We start from the raw sequence: 25,269 nt of genomic DNA on the forward strand, positions 1-25,269 counted from the left end.
GGACCGCCCGCCTCCCTCAGCCGCTTCACCCTTTGCCCAGGAAGAAACTCAGAGAAAGACAACGAGAGGGAAGGGGGAGAGGAGGGGAGAGCGATGAGGAGGCTTGGAGGAACAAACGTGGTAGGAGGCCAAGAGAAGCAGAGATGATGAAGGTGAAAAATTAGGCTCTCTCAGCTGGAGGGCGACACGTAGATTAAAGGAGCAAATAAGAGAAACGGCCCATCCGAGGACACTCACACAGCCACATTCCAAGAGTTCCTGAGTCCCTCTTGCCCAAAGAGAACCAACCAGCCAAACAAACAAACAGACGAGCCTTAGCTGCCAAGTGCTATTACAACTCCGAACCTGCAGGTTTTAAACCCATTCCCAGCCCACTAAAAAAAAAACAGAAAAAAAAAAAAACCCAACAACAACAAAACATAATCATAAAAAGGTTCATATTTTGGAAAGCTTTGCCCGCCGTGTTTTTCACGAGACGACACCGGTTATATTAAAAAGCTATGTCATAATCTCAAAGTAAAGGCTCCCTTTAAACAAGAATGGCTCTTAAAGGACTGAAACTTTCCCTTAATAAACAAATGTCGGAGCAGGAGGGCTGCGGTTGGAGAGGGGAGCGGTGACACAGCGCTATGCAGCACGACACAGGAATAATTCTCACAGTGCTCTTCTATTAGCTATTGTCTGGGCAAATAAGTGGGAGTGTGTGCAGTGTGTGTGTGTGTGTGTGCTGAGATGACTAAAGACGCATTGTAAAAAGGTTTAAGAGTTTTGGAGAGCATGCAGGGGGTGGTGGTGGGTGGAAGGTGGTGTGTGCGGGAGGGGGGCTTTTTAAACTGCATTTAAATAGCGCACCTCTATTTACACGCTTTATTCTTCTGTTACTCGCGCACACATGCACATGGAAAGTTAATTTAACTACATTAGTTTCATAATTAGTTTGTACAGTCTGTGCCTTTATTGATTATTTGTCAGTTATTTAATTAAATAAACAATCGTTGAGTCTATGAGATGGCATAAATTAGAGGTACAACTAATATTATTTTCATCTGCTGATTATTTTCTCGATTAATTGATTAATAGTTTATAAAATGTCAGAAAATAGTGAAACATGTTTGTGACAGTTTCCCAAAGCTGGAAGCAATATGTCCAAATTGTTCAACAACCTCAAATTATTCAGTTTTATGTCACGTAAGACAAAGGAAAGCAGCAACTCTTCACACTTGAGAAGCAAAATGTTTCAGTGTCTGCTTGAAAAATGTTTCGATCAACTGATCAATTCATCAGCTCATCGTTTCAGCTTGATCAGAAATAGTGTGAGGTGCCTCTCTCAGTTTTTCCAGAATCTTCAAATTGACTTTTTATCCAATTAACAATCCGACACCCAAAAATTTACAATCACATGAAATGGAGATAATCAGTAACTCTTCACATTAGTGATGCTGAAAGCAGCAAATAACTGAATGACAAATATTAAATCAAACAAAACTGTCGTGGATTAATTTTCTCTTGATCCACTAAACCATTAATCAACTAATCGTTTCAGTGCTCGCCCAGCCCCCACTTACACACACACACACACACACACACACACACATGCACACACTCTGTCCGTCCTACCTCTTTTGTGGCAGGTCTTCAGCAGGTGGCCGGTGGGTTTGTACGGGACCCCGGCTAGTTTGGCCCCAGTGCTGCCCAGCCTGGCCCGGCCCAGGGGGCTGCCGTTCTGCTCCAGACGGGGCAGCTTGGCCGGCGGGGCCTTGGTCTCTGCCATGCTGCTGACCAGGTCAGAGTTCTCCTTGCCCAAACACGCCTCGCTGAGATGGTCCATCATTCTCAGCACCTCTGCTCACTATCACCTGGGGAGACACACACACACACACATAGAATGATTCAGCTGTCAGCAGAGATATGTGCATGGCATAAAAGAAGCAGCTGAAATGTGACACGAGGGGAGCGAGGAACACAAAATCTTTTGTGTTGATATCACTGACGTGAAGATGAGACGGGACATTTTTATAGAGCAAAAAAAATGTTCTTTAAGTAATTGAAACCTCTGAGAACAGACCCATTACGGCAATAACTGTCAATTCGCTTCAGTTGTGATGACTCAGGCCACGGTGACGTTTTCGTGCGGCTGTAATGTTCCCATTTTTCAACACATGTATTATGTATGGGTGTCCCACTAGAGATTCCCATGCGAGAGGGGGCAAACAAGCCCCGGTTTTAGTGCAAACACATTAATTTGCTGGGAGATTCCACTTGAATGAGTACAGTGCAGTTCAAGGAACAAGGTTCTGCTGCGGCGCACGCAGAGAGGGGAAACTAACGTAATTCGGTTTCTGAGTCACTTCGTGTGGCTTCACATTCATGACGCAGCTCGGAGGGGAAGGGAGGCGAAAGGCCGCAACGTCATTTTGCTGTGACAGACACACACACAAACACACTTACACGACTTTACAGGTGTGAACTTTATTTTTAGATTTTGCAAGCGCAGAGGTATATTCATGGAAAGCAATAAGTTTACAACTTCGGAATGGGGGGAAGAGGCAGCGTCTGGAAACTTGAAAACAGACAGTTGCTGACTCATGAGGACAATCATCAAAAGTTGAAGACGAGGGAGATACAGAGAGGAAGGAGAGATGGAGGAGTTTCAACCACAGGTGCTTTAGTGCAGAGACAAAGCTATTGATTGAGGCTGGAGCTGACAATTCACACAAACTTTAACATGTGATCAGTGTGAATAAAAAATGTGTCCATGTATTAAACTGCAACGCAAAAGTAATTGAGTGTGATTATGCATGCAGGTTGATGAACATGAACTGGAATGCTGTTGTCGAAGAGCGAAAAGGGCAAAATCATCCACCCTCACGCTAAAGATCATGAACTCCCCCATTCATAACATGCAATGAGGCAACTAATTCCCCATAAATAAGGGGCCAAAGGAATCCAGACCCGGATACAGTCCGGATCCAGGTCAGGATTTTTAAATGACCTTAAAACACACACACAGAAAAAACACAGGAGCATTAGTTTAAATGGACACATTACCCCTTAAAGGAGGGAGTTAAGGAGGAGAGGACAAGTTGAAAGTGACAAATCTTCCACACCAACCTGAACCGCAGCACTTGAGCACTGAGGAGCATATAACACCGCCTGGAAAACACGTCTTCTTCAAGTTTGGCCAGGGTAGAAAAGAAAAAAGAAAAGACACCCAAAACAACTCCTGCTTCCCGGGGGTTGTTATCTCTCTCTGGCTTTACGTATGCATGACAGCAACAGAAATAAAAAATAAAAAAAATTAGTGTGTAAAAAGCCGCTTTCTCCGGCTCTTCTTGGCGGAGGACTGGCAGGCGGTGCGAAAAAACAACAACCCGGGTCTGCGCGAGAGACGACGAGGTCGAGATGGACCGTGATAGGCGAACATTGGTAAGCGGTGTGTGTGTGCGTGTGTGTGTGGTGTATATGTGTGTGTGTGCGCGCGTTTAGTGTCCGTTAGCTTATTCCGTCCAAGTGGAGGGAGAAAACGGCAACCGAAACCGTTACAACCGGCGACATTTAGCCACAAAGTGAGCGGTTAGCCGCGTCCATCGGTTACAAGTGAAGCCGACTTCTGCTTTAGTTCGCACCACAACATCCAAATGTATCGGCGGGCGGGCAGCCGAACAGTACAGTTAGCAGGCGAACAGTGGAAAGCAAAGCACCTCGGACACAGTTGTAATGATAATAACCGCCGCCGAGACCTAATAAACCCTCGTTGTGTATGTTCACGAACAGAGAGGGACTGGTAACCTACACAAAAATAGCTGAACGTCGGCTGAGCTGGGTTGGTTTCACCGGCTGACTGAGACAGAGCAAAATAATAATAACCGACAGTGTGATCTTGCTATCGCGTTGGAGGCGATGTGGAGACGATATGCGGACAGCCGGAACAGGTTCGCCAAATAAAACAAGCAGAGAGGGGGGTCAAAAAGTGCCGTTTACTTTCCGATGTCGAGCATAAATAAGGCTTGCTGTGGATGCATAAGAGAGCTTCCTGCGATAGTAATAGTAGGAGGTGTCCTGTTGGTTGGGGATTGGCGTCCGGACGGAGCTCCTCTTTCTTTCTATCTCCCTCTCTGTCTCTCCCCCTCTCACTCCGTCTCTCCCTCTCTGTCCCCATTAAATTATTAGTTGTATTGACTCATCACTCCCCCCTCTCCTCTCCTCGCTGCTGGTGCTGCCGCTGCTTGTGCTTTCCCTTTCTCCTCCTCATTTCAAATGGCGTGGCAGAGGGGGTAAAAAAAATGTAGGAAAAAAAAAAAAATAGAAGATAGGAGGGGGATGTATGTGTGTGTGTGTGAGTGTGTGGGGTGGAGAGTGTGTGTGAGGAGGAGAGAAATAATCCCCTTTATTGTTATAATAATAATGACAGAAAAAACACATGATTCCTGCGCATCTCAGGCCGAAAAGTCCTGGTGGAGACGGATAAAAGTGGAGAAAGTGGACACACATAAACACACATGCATGCACACACACGCACATACACACACACACACACACAGCGAGGAGGAACGGTGGTGCGATTTCCGGCTGTGCGCGCAGGAATTTTTAATCAGCTTGATTAGAGTGAGGCGGTCCTGCATTTATTACCGGGTAACACACAGATGCTCGCGCGCGCACGCACACACACACACACACACACACACACACACACACACACACACACACACACCTTGAATGTTTTTTCCTTTTACTTTTAACCAATAAATAGTTTTATTTCATGTAATATTCTAATGCAAGTAATGTGGTCGGAAATAGCAAAGTGTAAGATGAACTATCTGACCTCCAGTCAATTCTGACTGCACCTGAATGCACCTTACTGTATCCCCATAACACTAAACCTGCTGTAACTTAAATAATCTCTTTAAAAAATTAGTTTTTTTATTGTGCATGTGCAATAAGAACACATCTAAAGTGTTTTACATCTTTAAACTACTAAGAATTTCATCAAGACTTCCTTCTTATCATATAAACTATGAACTGATATCAGAAATCACAAAGCAAAAGCCTAAAAAGTAGGTTATTAAAATGGCAAACTATATAACACCACTCCTAGACAAGGCCTACAGCACAAAAACTAAATATCTCCATGTTTAAGTAGGTATTAATTTACAACTTGGACGCTTAAAAGACCAAATCATGTCAATAATTCACACAAATAAATATGTACGACAGCCTTAAAAAGTGTAAAGGCTACATCTGCGGTGCATTCACTGTCAAATTGCGAGGATTACCCAGACTTATATTTAGTTATTGCATTGTAGATATGGTAAAATACACATATTCTGATATAGTGGATGATTAAAAGACCAAATCATGGCAATAAATCACACAAATGAATATTTACGACAGCCTTAGAAAGTAGAAAGGCTACATCTGCGGTGCATTCACTGTCAAACTGGAAGGATTACTCATACTGATATTTTGTTATTGCATTGTAAATATGGTAAAATACACATATTCTGATACAATCATAAAACAAAGAAAAAATAACTATATTTTTCCCTCTATTGTCATATCATTTAGGTCTGTTTGCCAGCACTTTAGAGTTTGCAAAAAATATTTTACCACCTAAAAAAGTGAATTTCAGTGGGATGTCTTAACACCACATGTATGTGTACTGTTCAGCAGACGTTTCCCATCTCAACATTTAGCTTTTGTTATCATCTATTTTCTCACAAACTTTACCTCCGTAAGCGGTCATGCTGTATTATGTCAAACTGGATTACACCAAAATATTAGACAAGCTAATCTCTGTTGATATTGTCAACAAAACCCTGAACTGTCAAAGTGGAGGAAGAACTGCATCGAGGTAAGAAAGGAAAAGGGGGAACGTGCGAGGCTGGAGAGCGACACAATCTCCGCAAACAATAGCAAGCTGGAAGGTTTTTCTCGAGTTGATGTGCGAGCTATTGTCATTATTTTGTAATTATTTCATGAACCTTTCCCTGCTGGCGGGCTTTGTTGCTCCGGAGCGAACTGCAAAAATATCAGACAAGGTAATCTCTGTTGATATTGTCAATAAAGGCCTGATATGGCGTTTGTACCTAACCTTAAGGTGGCCTAATAATAACGGTTTCACTCTGACTTTATGAGCAAAGGCCAGACTAATATCTTGTGGACACAAACACACACACACACACACACACTCACACGCAGGTGACAGTAAATGCACCGATGCTTTCTGCTAGTTTGAGGTGGAGATGTATTTCCATCTTTAGCTTCTATGAAGAGCCAGAGAGGTGAGTATGTGAGGTAAAGTTCATTGTCGAGACCACAGGGGAAATGCTTTTTTACACACACACGAAATATGCTGATGTATAAATAGTATGTGGGGTGAAACGCAAAAGAAATTCTCATTAATTCATAACTGTTGTGCCACAGATTGAACATCAAGCTTTTGTTTTCTGCAACGGAGCAAGGTGGGGCGATGTGATCCGACTCATCTGGCCAATATCCACATCAAAGAAAAATGCATGTCTGTCCAGGTTGTGTAAGAACAAAAACAGGAAACCAACAGAAAACAGGAAGTGCGTACACCTATCTCGGCGACAAAGCCAGAGGTTGTGAGCCGACCGTGGAGGTCAGGTGCATGTGAAATGCTACACAACACAACGTGCTTGCTAATAAATCTTTGCAGGGCTCATAAACTCACTCTGTGTGAGAGCATAAATACAGTGACGGTACATCGTCTCACACAAAGCTGTTGTTTCAAAACAATGCAACAGCACAGACGTGAGCTTCTCAGCTTAGCTCGACAGTAACCACCGTCAGGTGACGACAACAGTTGGAAAAACTCTGCGGGACAACTGTGAAGAAAATCATTCAGATTTACGCGCGGTGTTTACAGCTCAGTTTTAGGGGAAAACATACTGGAGTCCTCCAGCAGAAGGCTGAAACTAGTACACATCAAATGAGCCAATCACGGAAGAAGTGATGGTGTGTTGTATCGCTACACAGTAGAAACAGTACACATCTAACTCATCGCCTTACTGTGAGACCAAATCATTGTTCCACCCACCCATGTGAGGTCAAAAGTTTGCTCATTTCAAAATACATTTGTGTCCAAAAAGGGCTGCATTAGGAATTCACAGCAGAAGGCCAGCAGAGAAGCTTTTAACGGAAAAATACCATGTGAAACTCACCTTTCGGACCTGAGATGGAACAATGTCTTGCAATATTGACACCTAGTTAGCACGAGGTGTAAGTTTTGAGGGGGCGGCTGCACTTAAAAGGGTCCCACATCTGTGGTTTTTTTAACAGGAAATAGAAGAGTTGTTGAAACTGCTCGCACAAGACCCCGGCATGTTTGAATCCACGAGCAGAGCCTGCTGCACAGATTCAGTGATCAATTCTTATCTTAACCATTCTCGGGGTTTCAGTGAGCTGCCAACACTGTGTACTAAACACAGCTGCGGTGTGCAGTGTGGTTAAATGGCTCTGCTATGTGTCTGAATAAAGGACCCAAACTGTGGAGTAATTACTATATTTTCAGAGATTCACTCCAACGTGAGATATTATTCAGCTGCTGAAAAATGTGAAGATTTCCACGAAGTCAGTGAAGACATGAAAGTAAAAATTCACAAATGAATCATACTGAAGTTACTGTCTATCTTAAGCTCTTTGCTACAAAACAGGTGCATTAAAGAGGATGACGTCCTGCAGCCACGTTTTTTATCGTGTTTTATTTAGAAATAATGAATATCATGTAATATTTTGTTTGTGCAGCATTTTAGATTGTACCTGCTGTTCTGGTTCATTGGTGTCACTGTGATATGTCGTAACATGAATTGCACAGACAGGCTGCAGCCCCCTCCCCAACACACACACACACACACACACATACACACACATCCAGACCTTCTCCTCAGCAGATCACTTTGCATCACCTAGACCTGCACGGCATCGCTGCACAACATTCTGCATGTTGACATGTTTTCCACGTTGACATGTTTTACATGATGTTCACTGCAGCTCCCGTTTCTCTCTTTGGTGTGTTTTTTTTTTCTCTTTTTTTTTTGTTGTTGTTGTTTTTTTTTTCCTTGGCCGCAGTTAGCAGCGTTCGGAAAATAGGAGCGTCGGTGAAAGCAAGCCATTGTCGGCAAATGCTCTTTTCTATCTGGCATGACGCAAGCAGCCGCAGTCATTTCCACTGTGATTGTCGGGCACCATCAGAGAGCATCGATAACCCCTGCCAGGCCTTGGCACCGCCAACAGGTGCCGGCACTGCCAGCTAGGTTGGCACCGACGTGGCTGTGAAAACCCTCTGACATCCAGAAGGGCACAGATTTGCACTGAATGCACCACTGAATCAACACTGCTGATTATCAATTAACATATACCGTTTTGTATCACACAGAAAAGAGGGGAAAAATGGGTTTTGAAACACAGAAAGCCTCTTTAAAAATACTAGCCGTGTGCTGTTATAATCACGTGCTGAATGCAGATTTAGCTCTGTTCAAGGTGGGTTTTTACAAGCCTGTGCGCCTTTGTGTCGGGGAGATACAGTACGTAATTGTTCAGGCAAGATTTTGTTGGCTACATTTGTACAGAAAACATGAAAAATGACATGAGAAACATGACAGACTGGATGCTAAATTGCAACATATCTAAATGTCAGGAGTCATAGCATTACACCGCAGATCCATTTCACCTTCTCTGTGTGTATTACCACAGGTACTGCATGTTTTCACCATAACACACTTATCATAACCATCACATCTGGCCTGCTGCTTTTTAAACCACATGTTTATGTCTCAGGAGGAATTAAATATTATGCCTGTTTCTTTAAAAGGACGCCGACAGTCAACACACAAAGGGGGCAAATAAGAAAATGTATCTCTGTTGGCTCAACATTGAAAAGCGTCTTTATTTACTGTGTCAGGCGAAGCCAGCGCCATCACGTACAGTACGTAGGTGTTGTGATGTCTTCATGCTCGCCACTTGTGATGCTTCTAATGGGCATTAATACGATTATTTGGATCACTAATACAAATTAGTCTGCGCATCCAGTCTGAGCGAACAGCATGGGGGTAAGCGCTGTCACTGGTCTGACTTTGAGCTCTTTCTGCAAGTGTCTCCCACAATAAAAAACACACACATAAACATAATAGTATTATTAGAGGCTGCAAAGGATTTAATAATCTGTCTGGGAACATGTCAAAACACGCCTGCATCAGTGTGGGTGCGCAGATGAACCTCAGCGAGACAGAAGATGACACGTACAATGGAAAAAAAAAAAAAGGAAAATGAGGGTGGTGTACAGTAGATGCCGTGCAACCAACAAGCGGTTAAAAGAGTAGTAAAAGTGATGAAAAATTAAATCAATCTGTTGTCTAAACAAAAGCGCCGATAGTGCTTTAGGTTCTAACAATTACCAATTTCATTTTTCATCATGACTGAACTGACACAAAAGGAAGTTTTGAGTTTTGGAACAAAGAAATTGTTCAGTGCCGTTGGCATTTGTAGGTCATTATGTGGTGAAATGAGCTTAAAAAATGTGCCACAGACTCCAAACTAAACCAACACACGTGCTTCTAACACAAAATATATTTTTCTACAAAAGAATACCAATATGGACAGATCTGATATCTGACAGCTACTTACAAGCATAATGCGTCATCACTGTGTCTTCTCAGAAACGCAGTTGTTTGTGACACTTTTCTTCTAAACATCTGATCTCTCTGCACAACTGTTGCACAAAAACACAGCCTACAGTAGGTTCGCTTCTAAATAGGGTTCAGGGTTGAGGCGGTTTATTAATGTTCCCTCGTAAGACATCTGAGGACCATGAAAAATTGCTTAATCAGTTGTTACGAGGTAAGCACAGATAGACTAAATATTCCATAATGAACATATCCTCCAAATCAAATTAGTTTCGTGTTTTCCATTAGCCTCTCATACAACCAGTGTGGCTTTCAATTACTAGTGAAATAAGGTGATTTCTGCATTTCTCATATGTCCGCGCTCCGGTGTGGGAGGAGGGAGAAAAGAGAGAAAGAAAGAACAAGGGGGATGTAATGAACTGAGAGTCGACTCCTAAGTGCTTAATTGTTTTATAATCACATGAAGTAGACAGAAATAGAAGCGGAGCAAGTGGTCTCCAGCTCAGGTCTGCTGACAGGAAGGCCTAACGCCAGTTGGCCTCGATGGGTCTCTGCGCCGCCCGCCGTGGAAGGTGAACATCAGGATGTTTTTTTTGTCCCCTTGCTGCCCTTGTTCTCACATCGTCACTCACCGCTCTCGACACCCACCCTTACGATGTGTGGTGTGCACTGTACACAATGCAACTCCCACGCAGATGCATGCCACACAGACACATGTACATCCGCTCGGAGCCGGTGAGTGAGCGCCGGCGTTGTGTCGAACAAGGCCCTCAGGGTCCGGACCTCAGCCTGAACCGTGAACCTGCAGCCGGCTGCGGTGTCATCAGCTCAGCATCGACTGTAATTAACAGCGAGCCAGGTCACTTCAGGCCTGTGTCAGTCTTTCTCTAAGGAATCTATATTAGAGATTCAAAACTGCACGCCTCGCCAAGAGGACCCTTCGCCACCTTGTTTATCACCCCCTCCCTTTCTTGCTCTCTTTATCAAATTACAAAACCTATCAGTCACAGAACAATCAACGGGCAACAGAGGCAGGGTCGGTTTTAAATAAATGACTTTTCTGTCATGCTCGCTGGACTCTGGTCATCACATGACTGAATAATTAAAACTCAAATTTCTGCCTCGTGGATCGCAACAAATAAACAACTGACAGAGATGTAAAAACAGGAGTGTTTGTGTGTGAGAAGGAGATACTGAAGATGGATTTGTGGTACTGAGAGAGGACAGACTGAAGAGATGATAAAGGTTGCTACATCCTGCTGGGTTTTTCCTGAGCTGGGGGGGGGGGGGCGGTGAAGGGCACAGCACCGCGGCCTTGTGGGGAGTTCTTGGGAGTGTTAAAAGAAATGAAGGCAGGTGACGGGATGGTGTTACTCGCCTCAGTGTGCGAGAAGTGGTGCTACGCTGAGATGAAAGGAGTGATGGGATGTGAGCATGTGGGGAGAGCGGCTCGTAATATCGAGGCTTAGGCAGAAGTATTGAAGAAGAGGTGCAGACTTAAGGATGTGGCTCTTTATCTACATATTTTTCTTTGCATATTTAATCCCTTGTCAAAGGATGCATCATCCATCCTGTGACGAACAAAACAGTTGATAAGGCAAGGGTGTGTGTGTGTGTGTGTGTGTGTGTGTGTGTGAGACAGACAGAATACAGTATCTGTTGAAATTGTTTCATTGGAGTATGTGGGTGGGTATTAACAACCTGATCTTAGCGGGATGCGCTTTCCTCTAAATCGCTCTCTTTTTTTTTTCTCCGAACAAAGGATTCAGAAAAACCTACACAGATTGGATAAAGACAAGCATCGGAATAAAAGACAATGAGTTTTTTTTTTTCCTCTCAGGAAAAAAACAAAACAAACATACGATGAGACCTGTAATAATGTGATTTGAATCGTGCAAACTTAGACGTATATGCTTGCTTAAATTATATTTGCCATGGTAGCATGAAGCACGCTAAATAACAAGGAGAACAACAACAACAAAAAAATCTAACATAAGGAGGGATGTCATTTTGTAAAAGCGTGACAAAACCGACATGACGGACTTTGGGTTTTTTTATCTCCCGGGGAGGACACGCCAACCCATTCGACGAACGGGGCTGATTGTCAGGACCCAAAAACAATGTGACGCTTTTATCACTAAGCCAAGGAATCTGGATCAACAGTATGCAAAGCATATGCCAGAATAAATGCAGTCAAACATGCTGGGACAACATAACCCCCCTGCTCCCCCCTTCCTCTTTTTCAATTTTATAAAGAACTTTCCACATAATGACAAAATGAGCTGTAACTCCCGAATCACACACTAAACACTCATCCAGGGTGGTATGTCTGTAGCTGTCTGAGGGGGGGCTTTCTTACATTTTTGGAGCCCTGGAATGCAGCAGTCCCTATTAACACACCAACCTTTTTCTTTTGCTAAACTAGCCCCAACATGTCACCAAAAAAAAAAAAAAGCTGGGAATCATTGTTATCTTTCTCCTCTATTAGCAATCATAACAGAGCTATTTCATACAGAGGAGGGATGGGTGGCGTGTGGAGGGGTGGAATCCCCAAAGAGCCACACATTAAAAAACGAGACAGGCCTCTTATTTACTGGCGACAGTCTAATAAATACATTTGCTGGCAGCTAAACAGGTATTTACTCTGCTCCCTACCACAGGTATAATTTCACTGTTTGCTGAGCTGTTATTTTGCTACAGAGATAATTATCGAGGTGGTAAAGAAAGACGATTAATGGTTTTAGCCGAGATATCAGTCTCAGCAAAGTGAGGCACAGCCCAGCTCTAAACTCCCAGCAAACACCCAACAGTGTGGGGGTTTTAATAATCTGCATCTTTTTGCTGCGGGAATTCAAAGAAACAACACAAAGACGGTGTTACAAACATACAGACATGTCTTTTTCAGCGTGGCGACACTTTCCCTGGACGTTTTTACTTCCCTGTAAGCAGCAAAACTGATGATTCAGAGCGTAATTCTGTTTTAAATCGAAGTGATGAAGCATTCTTAGCATCATCTCAGAGCAGACCGTGCAGCAAGCACAACAAGAGACATCACAACTCTCCAACGTACAGACTAATTGGTCTCTCAGGGTCACAGGGCGAACTTTGTCATCTCTCGCTCTCATCTGACAACCTGCTCCTCAGCGTCCGTTAACGTGACACTGAGTGAGAGCTCGGCGACATGCAGCCGCTGTGTTGTACTTATCTGGTCGACACTGGAGGGGTACAAGGTTTAACTGGTGACAAACAGAGCTCGCCACCACCGACCTGACAACCTGACGTGACAATAAAAGAAGGTGCAAAAGTGTCAGTGGGATTTAAAAGGCAAAGAGATCCCTTACTGGTTGTGAACCTTACAAGCTGATTTCCTGCCCTTACACTACTACAGTACAGTAAATGCAGCGTGCACTAGTTTCGATTAGTTGTAATGAAAACAAAACTCAGCTCTGAGGGGGGAAAAAAAATGTAAGTGTAACACCCTGTAAGTTAGAAGAAGAAAGGTAAAAAGGTGGAAACGCTTAGGTGTTTTCCGAGATCTCTCCCTAATTGTAAATCACAGCGGGGTTATTGTAAGAGCTGCGAACGCCACAGAACACATTCAAAGGAATTAATTACACACTAATAAGCTACGACAGATGTTTAGGCTTTACTGCTGGATGTGTGTGACCTGGCAGTCGTATGCAGCGCCGCCGCCATCCTCGCACTCTGATTCTTATCATTCCTGCCAAACAAGTTTATGTGGAGACATTTTTGCCAAACAGACAGACACACCGCTGTGGGTATGTAATTGAGAATTTTTTTTTTTTTGTGCCTGTGTGTGTATGTGTGCCACTTTTAACAACCGCAAACTGATAAAAAGGTGATTCTAATGAAGACTCGGAGGCGAGGAGTAAAACCGAGAAGTTTTGATTCAACGTTTGCAGGCTGCAGTTGAGGCTTTCGTCTTGTCTGAGGACTTTTTACAAGAAGTGATACATGGCAGCCTGAGACAGGAAAAGGGCTGTGTGTCATTGCTGTCGAAGGCACTGACCAGATAAGCCACAGCACCTTGAACTGCCACAGATCTGCAGAGATAAAAGGAGAGAACTCACCGGTGTTGTGCCATAACCTGTTTTTTTTCCCCATGCAGAGATGCCACACTTGACCTGGTGATCGCATGTGAGCGAACAAACCCGACAACAACAGCAAGACAATAAACAAGCGGTGACACTGGAGGCTGAAGATTATTTCTGGATGGCTGCCCTTTCTTTACCTGATCAAGTTTCTGATTAAATGCAAACTTCTTATTGTGGATTTCTCTGCACTTTATGATCATACCCACAGTGCATTGTGGCTACATGAACAAATACAATCTTTATGACAGATCATACCAACAATACAAACTCTAGTCTGTGTTGGGTGGGTATGTTTGTGCTGATATCTGCATATGAATAATGTGAGTGAAAGCCACTGGCCATGCTGGTGTGTGAAATGTCAGCTATTTTCTAAAGGAGCAGCAGAGAGTAAAACCTTTAAAAACCTGTAAACCACAGAACATCAGTGCCCACGCACTTTTAAGATGGCAACACATCTTCTCATAACTGCTCTGTATCTCGCTCTCAAAACACACACACACACACACACACACACACATGCACAAACACCCAGGTCTGGTTGTACCTGAAATTACTTTATCAGCACTGTGACAAAAAGCCACAAGGCAGACCAAGCAGCATTACTACACCATCTCTGTATCATCACATCTATCTGACTGCCGCACACCAAGTCATGCAGAAAGAAAGCAATAAATTCATTAACTGTTTGTTTCCCTCTGAGGTTTTTTTTTTTTTTTTTTACCTTGTTGGGCTCAGGTAGTGCAGTGTGTTTTTGAGAGTTACACAAAGTGCCTCATGCTACAGCAATAAAAGTGTTGAAGCAAGTTGACACGTAATTAAATAGTAAGTATATGGAGAGAATAAATGAAGTGGCTCTAATGGCCTAATAAAAAGTAGTAAAAGTAGATGGGCAGTTGGGCTGCAATAGCTTCAGCATTTCTAATAGACATGTCAGCGCTTTGGTAACAACACACACTTCATTATGGTGAGTAAAAAAAAGAAGGTAAATTATAAACCAAGTCCTGACAAACAAGATGGATAAAATACAAATAAAAAATAAAGTTTAAGTTCTATAATTGGAGGAAGGAATAACAACTCCACGCAACTTTATTTACCACAAAAGATTCCTAAAATCATCAGGTCAGGAGCAGCGATGGATGGCAGCATCACTTCTTGCTCCTGTGCTGCGCGCTGAATAAGTTGTTAAATGAATTAGAAGAGATGGATGTACTTAACCCCGCGAATATCACGAGTGCTTTGCTTATTCGTGCAGAAATGACACAGGCCTGTTTCTGCACATTTAAAATTAGATGGCCCCAAAAAAAAAAGTTCTAAACGCGTGCATTTATATTTACCATTAAGCATGACATGCTGTATTTTTCTCCTTCTTTATGAAATATTAAATCCAAGCAGTCACTGTTGGTCTGTGTGGGTTTTAAGTGATTTGGAAGATAGGTCCTGTAAATAGCTTTTAATTCATTTAGAACCGAGTCATTTATCCTTCTAGTTCCGAGGAGATGCACCTTATTTTTACGAGTCATGCAATAAAATGAATGTGGTTTAAATTATGTGCAGAGACACCATAAAGATGCAGGTGAAAGAATGACAGCAGAGACAGATCAATGAGGATAAGCGGTGCGCACAGTGGGACCATACCTTTAAAGTCAGCAGTCGCCCGACCTCTTGTTTTCCATCAAAAGTTGAGCAACCTCTTGTCACTGCTCCACGGCGAGAGATCCAAAAATACGCAACTGCTGTATGGGAGGAAAAAACTGCTTTTTAAAAAAAGTCAAAAGTCCTCTGGATGAAGAGGGGGAGGGCGGGAGGGGTCGTCTTGTAGAAACCGCGCTGGCGGAGGTTGAAGTTGGGGGAGCGCACACGGCGGATGGAGCGCAGAAATGTGAGCAACCGTGCGCTGCGGGCAGCGGAGGTGAAGTAGAGGAGAGGAGAGTAGCGGCATGTGAGGAGGGCTGCTTTGAGAGGGTGGCAGGTAAACGAACCGCCCCTCCCCGTTTCTGATGCTCAAATCGATGATTTGCCAGCTGTGGCGCAGCTTGTCTCATTGCCCCACTTTGGTTTTTACAGCCGCTCCTCTCCGACGCGCTGCTCTCCGGGGACACTGAGAGAGAGAAAGAGACAGAGAGAGAGAGAGAGAGAGAGGAAGAAAGAGAGAGAGAGAAGTCAGTGCCAGGAGAGCTCTCACACTCATTCATTTTCATATTTACACGCCACATGTTTGCATGTCAAGAAGAAGAAGTAGAAGGGGGGAAAAAGTCTGGTAAATAGTCGATTGCGCGCAGCGGCGTGCGTTTTGTTCCGTATAGAGTCAGAGCCTGTTGTTTTAACAGCGGAGGGCAACCTGCCAGCTTTGCTCCCCGCACACCTGAGCGGAATATGAAACCATACAGCCCCGGTATAGTCTATAGTCTCCAACAGACATAAATAGCTGTTTATTAAAATGAGATGGTTTGTTTGAAGTGCGCAAGAAACACTAAAAAAAGTTTTCAAGAATAATTAAGTTTGAACAATGCTTGTTGAGAGAGAGGGACTAATACTGCAGTCTGTTCCCTTGCTGTGTTTGCCGACAGCTATTTTTTCCATTAATTTCTCCAATTTAAACAAGGCTTTTAGTGGGAAATAATTATTATTCTGACTTTCCGGCAGTGAACATTTTTAATGCATCATTATTGAACCAGACTCGCTTTTATTTTTATCAATGCAAGCTGTTGCTTTTTTTTCCTGGTGCAACTTAGTTTAACTCCGGCCATCACACACACAAGCACACACACACATACAGCCTCTCCATCACATTTAAGAATCCTACCGCGGGCCTATAAAATAAAAATAAAAATCTACGCTTAAGGAATGCAAATTTGTTAAATTTTACGTGGAGAGCAGAATAATTTGATTTTTTTCCTCTTTTCTTGGACATCTTTAAGAACACAGCCTGCAGCAGAATCAGCCGAGGCACAGAGGACAGTGACAGATAACGGGAGGAAAAAAAGCTTTTATTTTCGCCCTCACAGTGTCTAAATGCATTTGTGGTATTTCCATTGATTTTCAGCTGTAACTGTATTGACTGCTGTGTGAAAGATACAGAATATATGTCGCATTTTTTTCTTGCCAAAGTCTGAAATTAGAAGCTAAAAATCTAAAGTTGCAGAGAGTGGTAAATTAAATTAAATAGTCTTTAATGAAGAACATGCAACAGTAAACTCCATGGTGATCCCTGCCATCACACCTCAATATGTTACACATTAATGTCTCATATAATAGGTTTCCAATTTAGAAAAACAAGGTATGCATGAATGAACATTTCTCCTTCACCTATTCTGTTTGATTTTATCATGTGTGTGTGAGCAGCTTCTGCACATATGAGCCTGTAATGTGTGTGTGCATTACATATTGTAGTTTGACTGCACATTTTTATTTGTGTCATGTCTGTTTTTTTCCCTTGTGTGCGCCCTTGCACACATTTATACTCATGTTGTGCATTTGTTTGTGTGGGTGCATGCATGTGTGTGTATGTGTGTGTGTGAGTGTGAAAATGATTGACAGTTTGCATCTGCACACAGGCTAACTGCTCTGCACTAGCAGGTGTGCAGGAGCCCACAGGTAATGCAGCTGTTTACTTACAACGCGAGTGTGTTTCTCTTACCGGGTTTAGCATAAATAACACACTGATCCATTTACATTTACACTTAATTTACACATCCCATTGAAAATAGAATCAGCAATCAACACAAGAAAACAGAAAATGAGAGCAGAAGAACAGGTTGATAAGAAAAGTCTGAAAAAAAAAAAAAAAAAGAAATCCAGGAAATATTTCTGATTGTCCACAGTGAGTTTTTTTTCTCAGAGAGGATCCAGCAGGACCGGTGCCCTTATCGTAAGCTGATACGTACAGATACTTCTCAGAAAAGTTCATTTGTTGTGGTTTGGGGACTCCACAAAAGTTTCATTATGAAGCATCTAAGATCTGCATTTAAAAAAAAAAAAAAAAAGAGTGAGAAAAAAAATCACACACCCTCACACACAAAATCTCTGCATATGATTCACACCAGCTCTCTCCTGGGAGATTGAATGGGAATTGAAAAGTTCCAGTAAAGAGATTCAAATTTGCTTTCTGCATAATTATAAATTCATGCTAAGTTAGGGATGTTTTCATCATTACGGACAACAGCTGGTGATTTCAATGCAGCCTGTGTTTTATCCAACAATTCATGTTGCTGTCTCCGAAAGCCCACGTGCTGCAGTTGTCGCTTTGACCACAAGGGGGACCGCTGAGTCTCATCTGAGAGAGAGTAGACTGGGAGAAGAGGAGAGGAGGGCAGCTAATGATGACCTCCTTCTCTATGAGACACTTTACATACTTTGAGTTTTAACATGTTGTCATCCGGCCAATATTTAGGATTCTCCAGATTGAAAAGCAGCGAACCCTGACCTCCGCATTCAAACACAGAGAAGATTATTAGTGCGGCGGCGACGTGTGGGAGCTGTGGACATGTTCCAAAACGTTAATGCAAATTGATAATGTGCATCTATGCTGCTGAAGCATAAAGAGGGCACGTGTAGCGCACAAAAAAAGAGAACCAAATGTGTGTGAAGTGTAAACAAATCAAAGCAGACCTTGAGCTGAGACATTTCAATCGTCTACACTTTTCCTTTTCTCTGAAAACAATAAACAGCACTTGGAAAATTACAAGGGTTATACACCCCAGAATTAATCTTTCCAACCCATAACTAAATAGAGAGACACTGTTGCCTCTCCATCAAGTGGGTATATTTTAATTACAGGCTATTGACTACTGAAAGTAATTTGTCTCAGAAAGATGCCCAAGAGCTAAAAGACAGACGTCTCGTCTAAATCTGGAATGCTCAGCCACTTTTTTTTGCTCTGGTTTTGTGGTTAGCCTTTGCAACTTTCTTCAGTAGCTCTTTTATAATTGCTCACCTTTTAAAGATTAACAAGGATTCCTGAGGAGACTAACACTTGTCTACTGGCTTTATCCGGAGTAAGCACTGGATTTTCGGATTTTTTTCCCCTCTGATCACCTCAGCAGAAACTGAAATGGAAGTGTGGATTTCTCTGCCTTTTTCCTCCTCGCTTTTCTACTCTGCACCCCTTTGAGTTTTTGAAAGAGAAGTACTCCACCTCTCAAATGAAACACTATTAATCCTCATTTGCGTGCTGCCAAGGAGGACAGTGGAGATGAGAGCCAATCAGAACAATAAAAGCTGACCCACAGCGGCGCCTCCAAAGCGCACACGCCTCCAGCTGTTAATGGGATGTCAGTCAGCTGGGCGAAAGAAAACAGCCCAGAAGTGTAATTACTGTCTGGTGTGAACTCTCCCATCAGCTGTGGCAGCTTAATGTCACTTAGTACATTACTGCATGTGGAGAGCATCGGCTGAACACGTGTGGCAGCTGCCCAGATGTTGGAGGACTCTGTGAGTGGAAAGTTGCTGGTTACACTATTCAGGTATACTAAAACACACTCACCAGAGATCACCTGTCAATCAAACTGTGAGGGCCGTGCTGTCACGTCTCATCCTACAATTTCCTGTTAATTTGACCATTCATTAAACTGTGGTGTCTTTAGATTCTTCACCTGATCACAAATCCTACAATCAGGTGGATCAACATGGATCAATTCGCTGAGGGTTTGGTGAAACCTGCATGTGAATTTGTGTCACATGGTGTAAAGACTTTATTATATTTGTGGGATTTATTGATCCCCAGGAGGGAAATTAAGTAAACTGTGAGACAATTTTAATTTTGATGATATGTATCAACTTTTGCCATAGTGGGCCGCAACAGCACCCCTCATATTTAATTTTAATTGATTTTTCTCGCTTGGTTAATTCTCGGGCAGCAATTCTTCCCTTAATGTAATGATTTCTCTTAACTACAGTCATGTTACTCTGAACAAGTCCTCCAAATAAAATGACAAATTACCACCGCTTGGATAGTTGGGGAACAATTATGGTCACGGTTAAAAGAAACCAACCTCGTAGGAAACGTGAAACACACGCCCTTCTACAGTGATAAAGTCTGATGATTTATTCATCCATCAAAGTTGTCCTCCAACCATGTAGTCACCCCTGAGTTTAGCATTTTGGTTGTTGCCACTTTGGGTTTTTGGTATTTTGGTATTTGCGCTTAATTATGCGTAACTTTAAGCCTTAATAAAATGCAAACGGGTGAGTTATAAAAAATGTATCCCCCGTAAAGTTGTCGGTAAGGAGGATATTAGCTATACAGACTATAACTGTTTTTTTTAACCAGGCTGTAAACATGTTTATTTCTGCTGTAAAGCGCGGGGGACTATGGGGGATTGACTGGCTTTTGAAGCCAGTCTCAAGTGGCCATTCAAGGAACTGCAGTTTTTGGCACTTTCATAGCTCCTTTTACACTGCCAGATTTTCCATGAATGTTGGGCCGATTTGCCGGCCAGCTGCGAGCGTTTATACACACAGAGGCTGACTGGCGAGTTTATCCGAGGTGCCCAATTTTCCGCCTCGTAGGGTAGTCATATTGGCGGAACCCTTTCAGTTTAAACAGACTGAGGCGGCCTTCCGCAACGGGAGGGGCTGTTGATGACTTGTGGGAGGAGCTGTTGATGACACCGCACGTGGGAGCCACTGGCGGTGGATAAACAGGAAACAGCTGATAGCAGGAATTAGCGAGCAGCTAGTAGCAAGAGGGAAACGCAAACCTGACAGACACTGTAAAGATGAGCAACTGGGGAGACAAGGAATTGCGCGCCCTCCTTGTCCTTGACAAATGACTGATGCTGTTGTTTTTCTCAGGATGACAGTCTAATGTTTTATGACCGTGACCTCTTGACCTGCATCTAATCCCAACCAAATGAATACATGTATGTAGCTGCCGTGTTTTTATCCATCCTTCGTACATCTTACACAACAAAATATACATCCTTTTAAATAAATGTAACAAACTACTCCGACTCCGAGAGACATCCTTAGAGTAGCGCAAATTTCTAAACAAATTTTCAGAAAAGCGGCAAAAGAAAATGCGAGTTTATGCGGTTTTCTATCAACTACTGTAATGTGAATATTTGGAGTTGGCTCATCGAGATAAGCATTAGGTGGCGCAAATTCTCCAGTCAGGTGCCACTGCAGAAGAGGGCACAACAAGATGACGTAATCAAAAGAACGCCAGTCAAATCTCAAATGAAGCCAAACACTGAATGTGTAATAACAGAGAAAACACCACACAATGGAAACAGAGTTTTGAACGGGGACTGCCCATTGTCTGGACAGTCCAAACTTCCAATGCTCCGTTAATCTGAAAATGTTGTTCTCACAGAAACAAAGGCCCATTGCTCTGAAGTCCAGTTTTTCTGAGAAAACACACTCCCTCCAGTTAGACAAGCCAATCGCCAGAAAAAAATGTTCACACTGTACGTGTCTGTAAACCACGGATAAGTTATATTTGTCAGCAATGTTGTGGTTATGTGTGGTTTGGTTTAGCACAAAAAACACTTGGCTATGGTTAGAACAGGACCATGTTTTGGCTTAAAACATGCACATTTGGTGGCACAAAATTTGCTGAGACGCAGGGACCGGTTGGTGAAAAACACTTGTGTTTGGTGGCTCAAACACTGCCGAGAAACGCTGCAAAGAGTTGGTACAAACACTCGGGGTCAGTGGCTCAAATGCCGCAGGGAAACTGAAAGTAACTGCAGGGAGTGTGTATTTTAGGGAGAGAAAGGACTTCGGACAACGGGTGTTGTTTTTGGGGTAATGGGCTGTTGGAGAAGTGGGCTTTCTATCTAATGGGATATTTTATTCAGACTAATGGAGCTTCAGAATCCTTGGGCAAGAAGAACAATTGCAAAACACCTTTTGAACAACTGGTATTACTATTACTATTCTAGTTGGGCGAGTTCAGGTAACGGTCCTGTGTGCGTAGTTAAGTGCGTTTGAAGCCATTCAGAGACGACAACGAAAGCTTGCAGAGGTCTGTGCAGTGACAGAACATCATGGCTGTTAGTCATCTTTGTTTTTTCTTACTGAATCTTTTTCCATTGTCACATTTACCATTTATTGATGCACCAATTTTCGACTCCCCCAAGCTTAGAAAGGTTTTTTTTCCCATGAATTTTTGGTGTTTCTACTCTGATTGTTTATGTGCCAATTTGAAAATGCACATAGAAAGACATGGATAGAAATGCACCTACTACCAAATTACCAGTTTGTTTCTGGTGGGCACTTAGTGAAGAGTAATCTCAAAAGGTAGCCACTCAGATCACCCAAATGTCCCACTGTCTATGTATTCTGAACACATTAACTATGTATTGATTTATCAAGTTATCCAGTGTCACTGTGAGCTTTCTGGTGTCACTGTGGGCATGTGGAGCTATGATAAGCAGGAAAAAATTAAATAAATGTAACAAGAAATATAAACAAGGCTGCTTTCCTCTTGTACGTTTCTCGTGAAGCCGACTTGAAAATTGTTTTTGTCCACTGAATTTCTAATGTTAGTTTGTCCACAGCTGTTGTGAAGATAATGATGCTGTACCAGAGGTTAGTGTGGATTAAATGGACGAACGATTCAGTGGTGTTTATGTGCAGCTGACGTCACGCGTCTGGTGTGAATTTGCAGTTAATTTCAAACAAACTGCTTCTGATGAAACATTAAATTTCAAGTATGAAGAGGAGCAACCAGACAACAGGTGTTAAGAACCGCTAAGCTGAAGGGTTTCATGAAGTGGCAATATGTTGAATCATTAAAGCAGACATTTCTTTTATGTAAACAAAGATTATTTACTTGAAGAGAGATGCTTCCTGCATGCAAAGGACACTCAACTCTTTCTGTCATGGCAACGTCGGGAGGGAAGAGCATGTCTGAGGTGCGACAAAGTCAGCTGCACACGACTACTACAAAGGAAATGTCTTGTTAGACACTGACCTCCATCAGTTCTACCATCTGTAACCTTCAACACTTGACCTCCAGCTTGTTTGTGTCAGGCTCTCAAACATGGTTGGATGTCGGGCATGTCAACAACTACAGAGCCATGGGAACCGCAGCGATACCAGGCCGCTGTGTTTGACATGCATCTCAATGCAGCGCCGCCGTCACAGTGAGACACCCTATCTCCTGGAGAGTCTATTAGCTGTGCTTAATTAAACAAATGTGATTAGACTGATCCAAACTCACACAACTGAATCCCCGGTAAGGAGTCAGCCATGAGAGGCGGCTGCAGAGAGAAAGTCGAGTCACGCATGGCTTGGCTTTATTAATAGCGCCTATTACACACTAACGTACACCTTGGCGAGCTGCAGAGTTAACGTCTGAGTAATGTGTGCGGGCAGCGACGTCTCAGGTCCACTCCTGAAGTTTGTCAATCACAGTTTAGTGCCGACTGTCAAGAGAAAATGAAGCTCGGAGTATCAGGATAAAGGTGATAACAAATAACAGATTGATTACTGGTAATTTAGTGCGAGATGTGTGGGTGGGATTTAGCTACGGCTGTCAGTTGTAACCAGGTGGAGAGCAGCAGGGAAATTTTTCACTTAACTTGTAAAAGATGAATCACTGACAGAGACAGAGAGAGATGAGAGAGAAACTAAAGTAACTCCGTGTGCTAATATTTTAGGGGGATTTTAACTCTGAGTCATTTCAATTCACCATCAAGTGTAAACCCTTTCTGTCAAAAAAATATAACTTGCTACTCAGAAGTACTTAGCTGGGGAAATAAGTCACAGAAAGATGCAGAATCTCAGAAACTCAGTTAAAGTTTGAACTTCCTCTGCCCTCTGCGTCTCCTGAATTTGATTGTGCACTCATTACTCAATCACAGACAACCTACAGCGGACATTCAGAGCAGTGCTATTTAAAACAATGGTCTGTCTTTGTCTGGCTGAACTGAGGGCTTCTGATGAGCTACTGCAAGTAGTATGGCTCTGATATGTCATTGGGTCAATGCCAATTCAAACTAATGAGGCCGTCAATAGTTTATTTAAAAAGTTAAGGCAACATTTTGCAAAGTTTGGTTGATTTAAATGATCAATTCAAACTTTCCTCTTTTGAAAATAGCTGTGTCCTGTTATTATCCACTAAACAGGTTCTTCCATTACGACATGTACATTCAGCCATTATAATCTGCAGTGGATCTTTGTAACATTTCATTTCTGAATTTTATTTATTCATTTAATTGTTAGGTTGTGTGTCTTGTAGAGTAACTCTGCACTCAAGACCTTTGCAGTATGTATCACAGAATAGGGCTTTCAGGCAGCCCAAGCCCCTGGAAAGAGCTGGCCAGTTTGTACTTCCGGGTCCATCATGTGATGCCGTTGGGCCCAAAAGACCTTTTTCCATAGAATTACAGTGTGAAAAAGACGTTTGTAAATCAGTGGATACATGTTTTTGAGTGTCATAACCATACTCTGTGACCCCTCAAGTGTCCATATTTCTGATAAATTTGGTTTTAATTAGTTATTTGATGCTATAAGAAACCGGTGTGACGTCATGATTGACAGCTGAACTCAATACAGCGGAGATGACTACTGTGCAGACCATACATTTTAATAATAACTTGAAACCGGAAGCCAAGGCGCATACACCAAAAAAGTTTTCTAGCCTCTGAGTTTACTTCTGCAGTATGCGGCCCACTGAATATGGGCAGTAGTGTTCCTCCTGCGGGCCCCGCCCCCGAGTAACAGCTTCTCTCATAGGCTTTACATTGTAATGATATCACAGATTTTTAATTCACTTTTCTTGGCTTGAGGAAAGTTTTAAAAATATAAAACTACTATGGCTCAAAAATACATAACAGAAAGATTCATATTTGACTTTGAGATGTCCTGTTAACAGTTTTACAGACATCTCTGTTATAATGGTGGTCTATGGGGAAAATAACTTTCGGCCGCAGGGGATGTTTTTGCTGCAATACCATGAGTGGCCACTGGGAAAAATTTGCTGCAAGGCCGAGTGGCTTTCCTGGGGGCCTGGTGCAGACTGGCTCCAAATGAAGTCACAAGCCCAAGATGGCAGCAGCCATGTCTAGGATATTTTGGCCTCGTTTTTGTACAACAGGAGGAAATGGAGACGTGTTGTCCATCTTCATATACAGTCATTGGTCTCAACCCCAGCGAAATGCCTCGTTTTACTGTCAAAATCTGATCCAGTCTAGAAGAGCTGTATGATTAAATTATTTGATCCCTATTCAAGTTTGCGCAGGGCTAAGCGCAGTGGGTCCAGCAATATGGAAGATCTGGGCAATTTTACACCAGAGAAGTCAAACGTTTTTGGCTTCTTTCATAGCAACAAACAGGGCCCTGCTTCCAAAGCTGTATCTAGTCTTTTCATAAGCCTGCATCCTTGAGACAGCCTTGACTGACCATTCCCTAATTTATTAAATAACGTTGCGGAGCACTTTTTTTTTATTCCGACGCCACACAGTCACATCTACAGTACACGCATGAACACGAACACATGCTTGCTCAGATTAACCCCTCTGATCCCACTCTAACATTCACACACAACAGGCCAAGCCTATTTA

At 42.7% G+C, this 25,269-nt stretch overlaps 1 protein-coding gene across 9 annotated transcripts in view; it reads right to left on the reverse strand.

The window, feature by feature from the left end:
* LOC126391464 (DNA-binding protein SATB1) overlaps positions 1-15,527 on the reverse strand; it is a 68,435-nt gene extending 52,908 nt beyond the window's left edge. For 6 of the 9 annotated variants that reach the window (XM_050046263.1, XM_050046260.1, XM_050046262.1 and 3 more), the window contains exons 1-2: positions 15,395-15,527; positions 1,618-1,856 (exon numbers count right to left, since the gene is read on the reverse strand). In XM_050046263.1, the coding sequence (XP_049902220.1) occupies positions 1,618-1,831 (214 nt within the window). In that variant the 5' untranslated portion in view covers positions 1,832-1,856; positions 15,395-15,527. Of the gene's footprint in view, positions 1-1,617; positions 1,857-3,111; positions 4,253-15,394 lie in introns of those variants that run through there. The other 3 variants (XM_050046264.1, XM_050046257.1, XM_050046258.1) reach the window with 2 other exon arrangements.
* Positions 15,528-25,269: the final 9,742 nt, after the last annotated feature.

This window comes from Epinephelus moara, chromosome 6, assembly GCF_006386435.1.
Source record: "Epinephelus moara isolate mb chromosome 6, YSFRI_EMoa_1.0, whole genome shotgun sequence".
Taxonomy (NCBI): Eukaryota; Metazoa; Chordata; class Actinopteri; order Perciformes; family Serranidae; genus Epinephelus; species Epinephelus moara.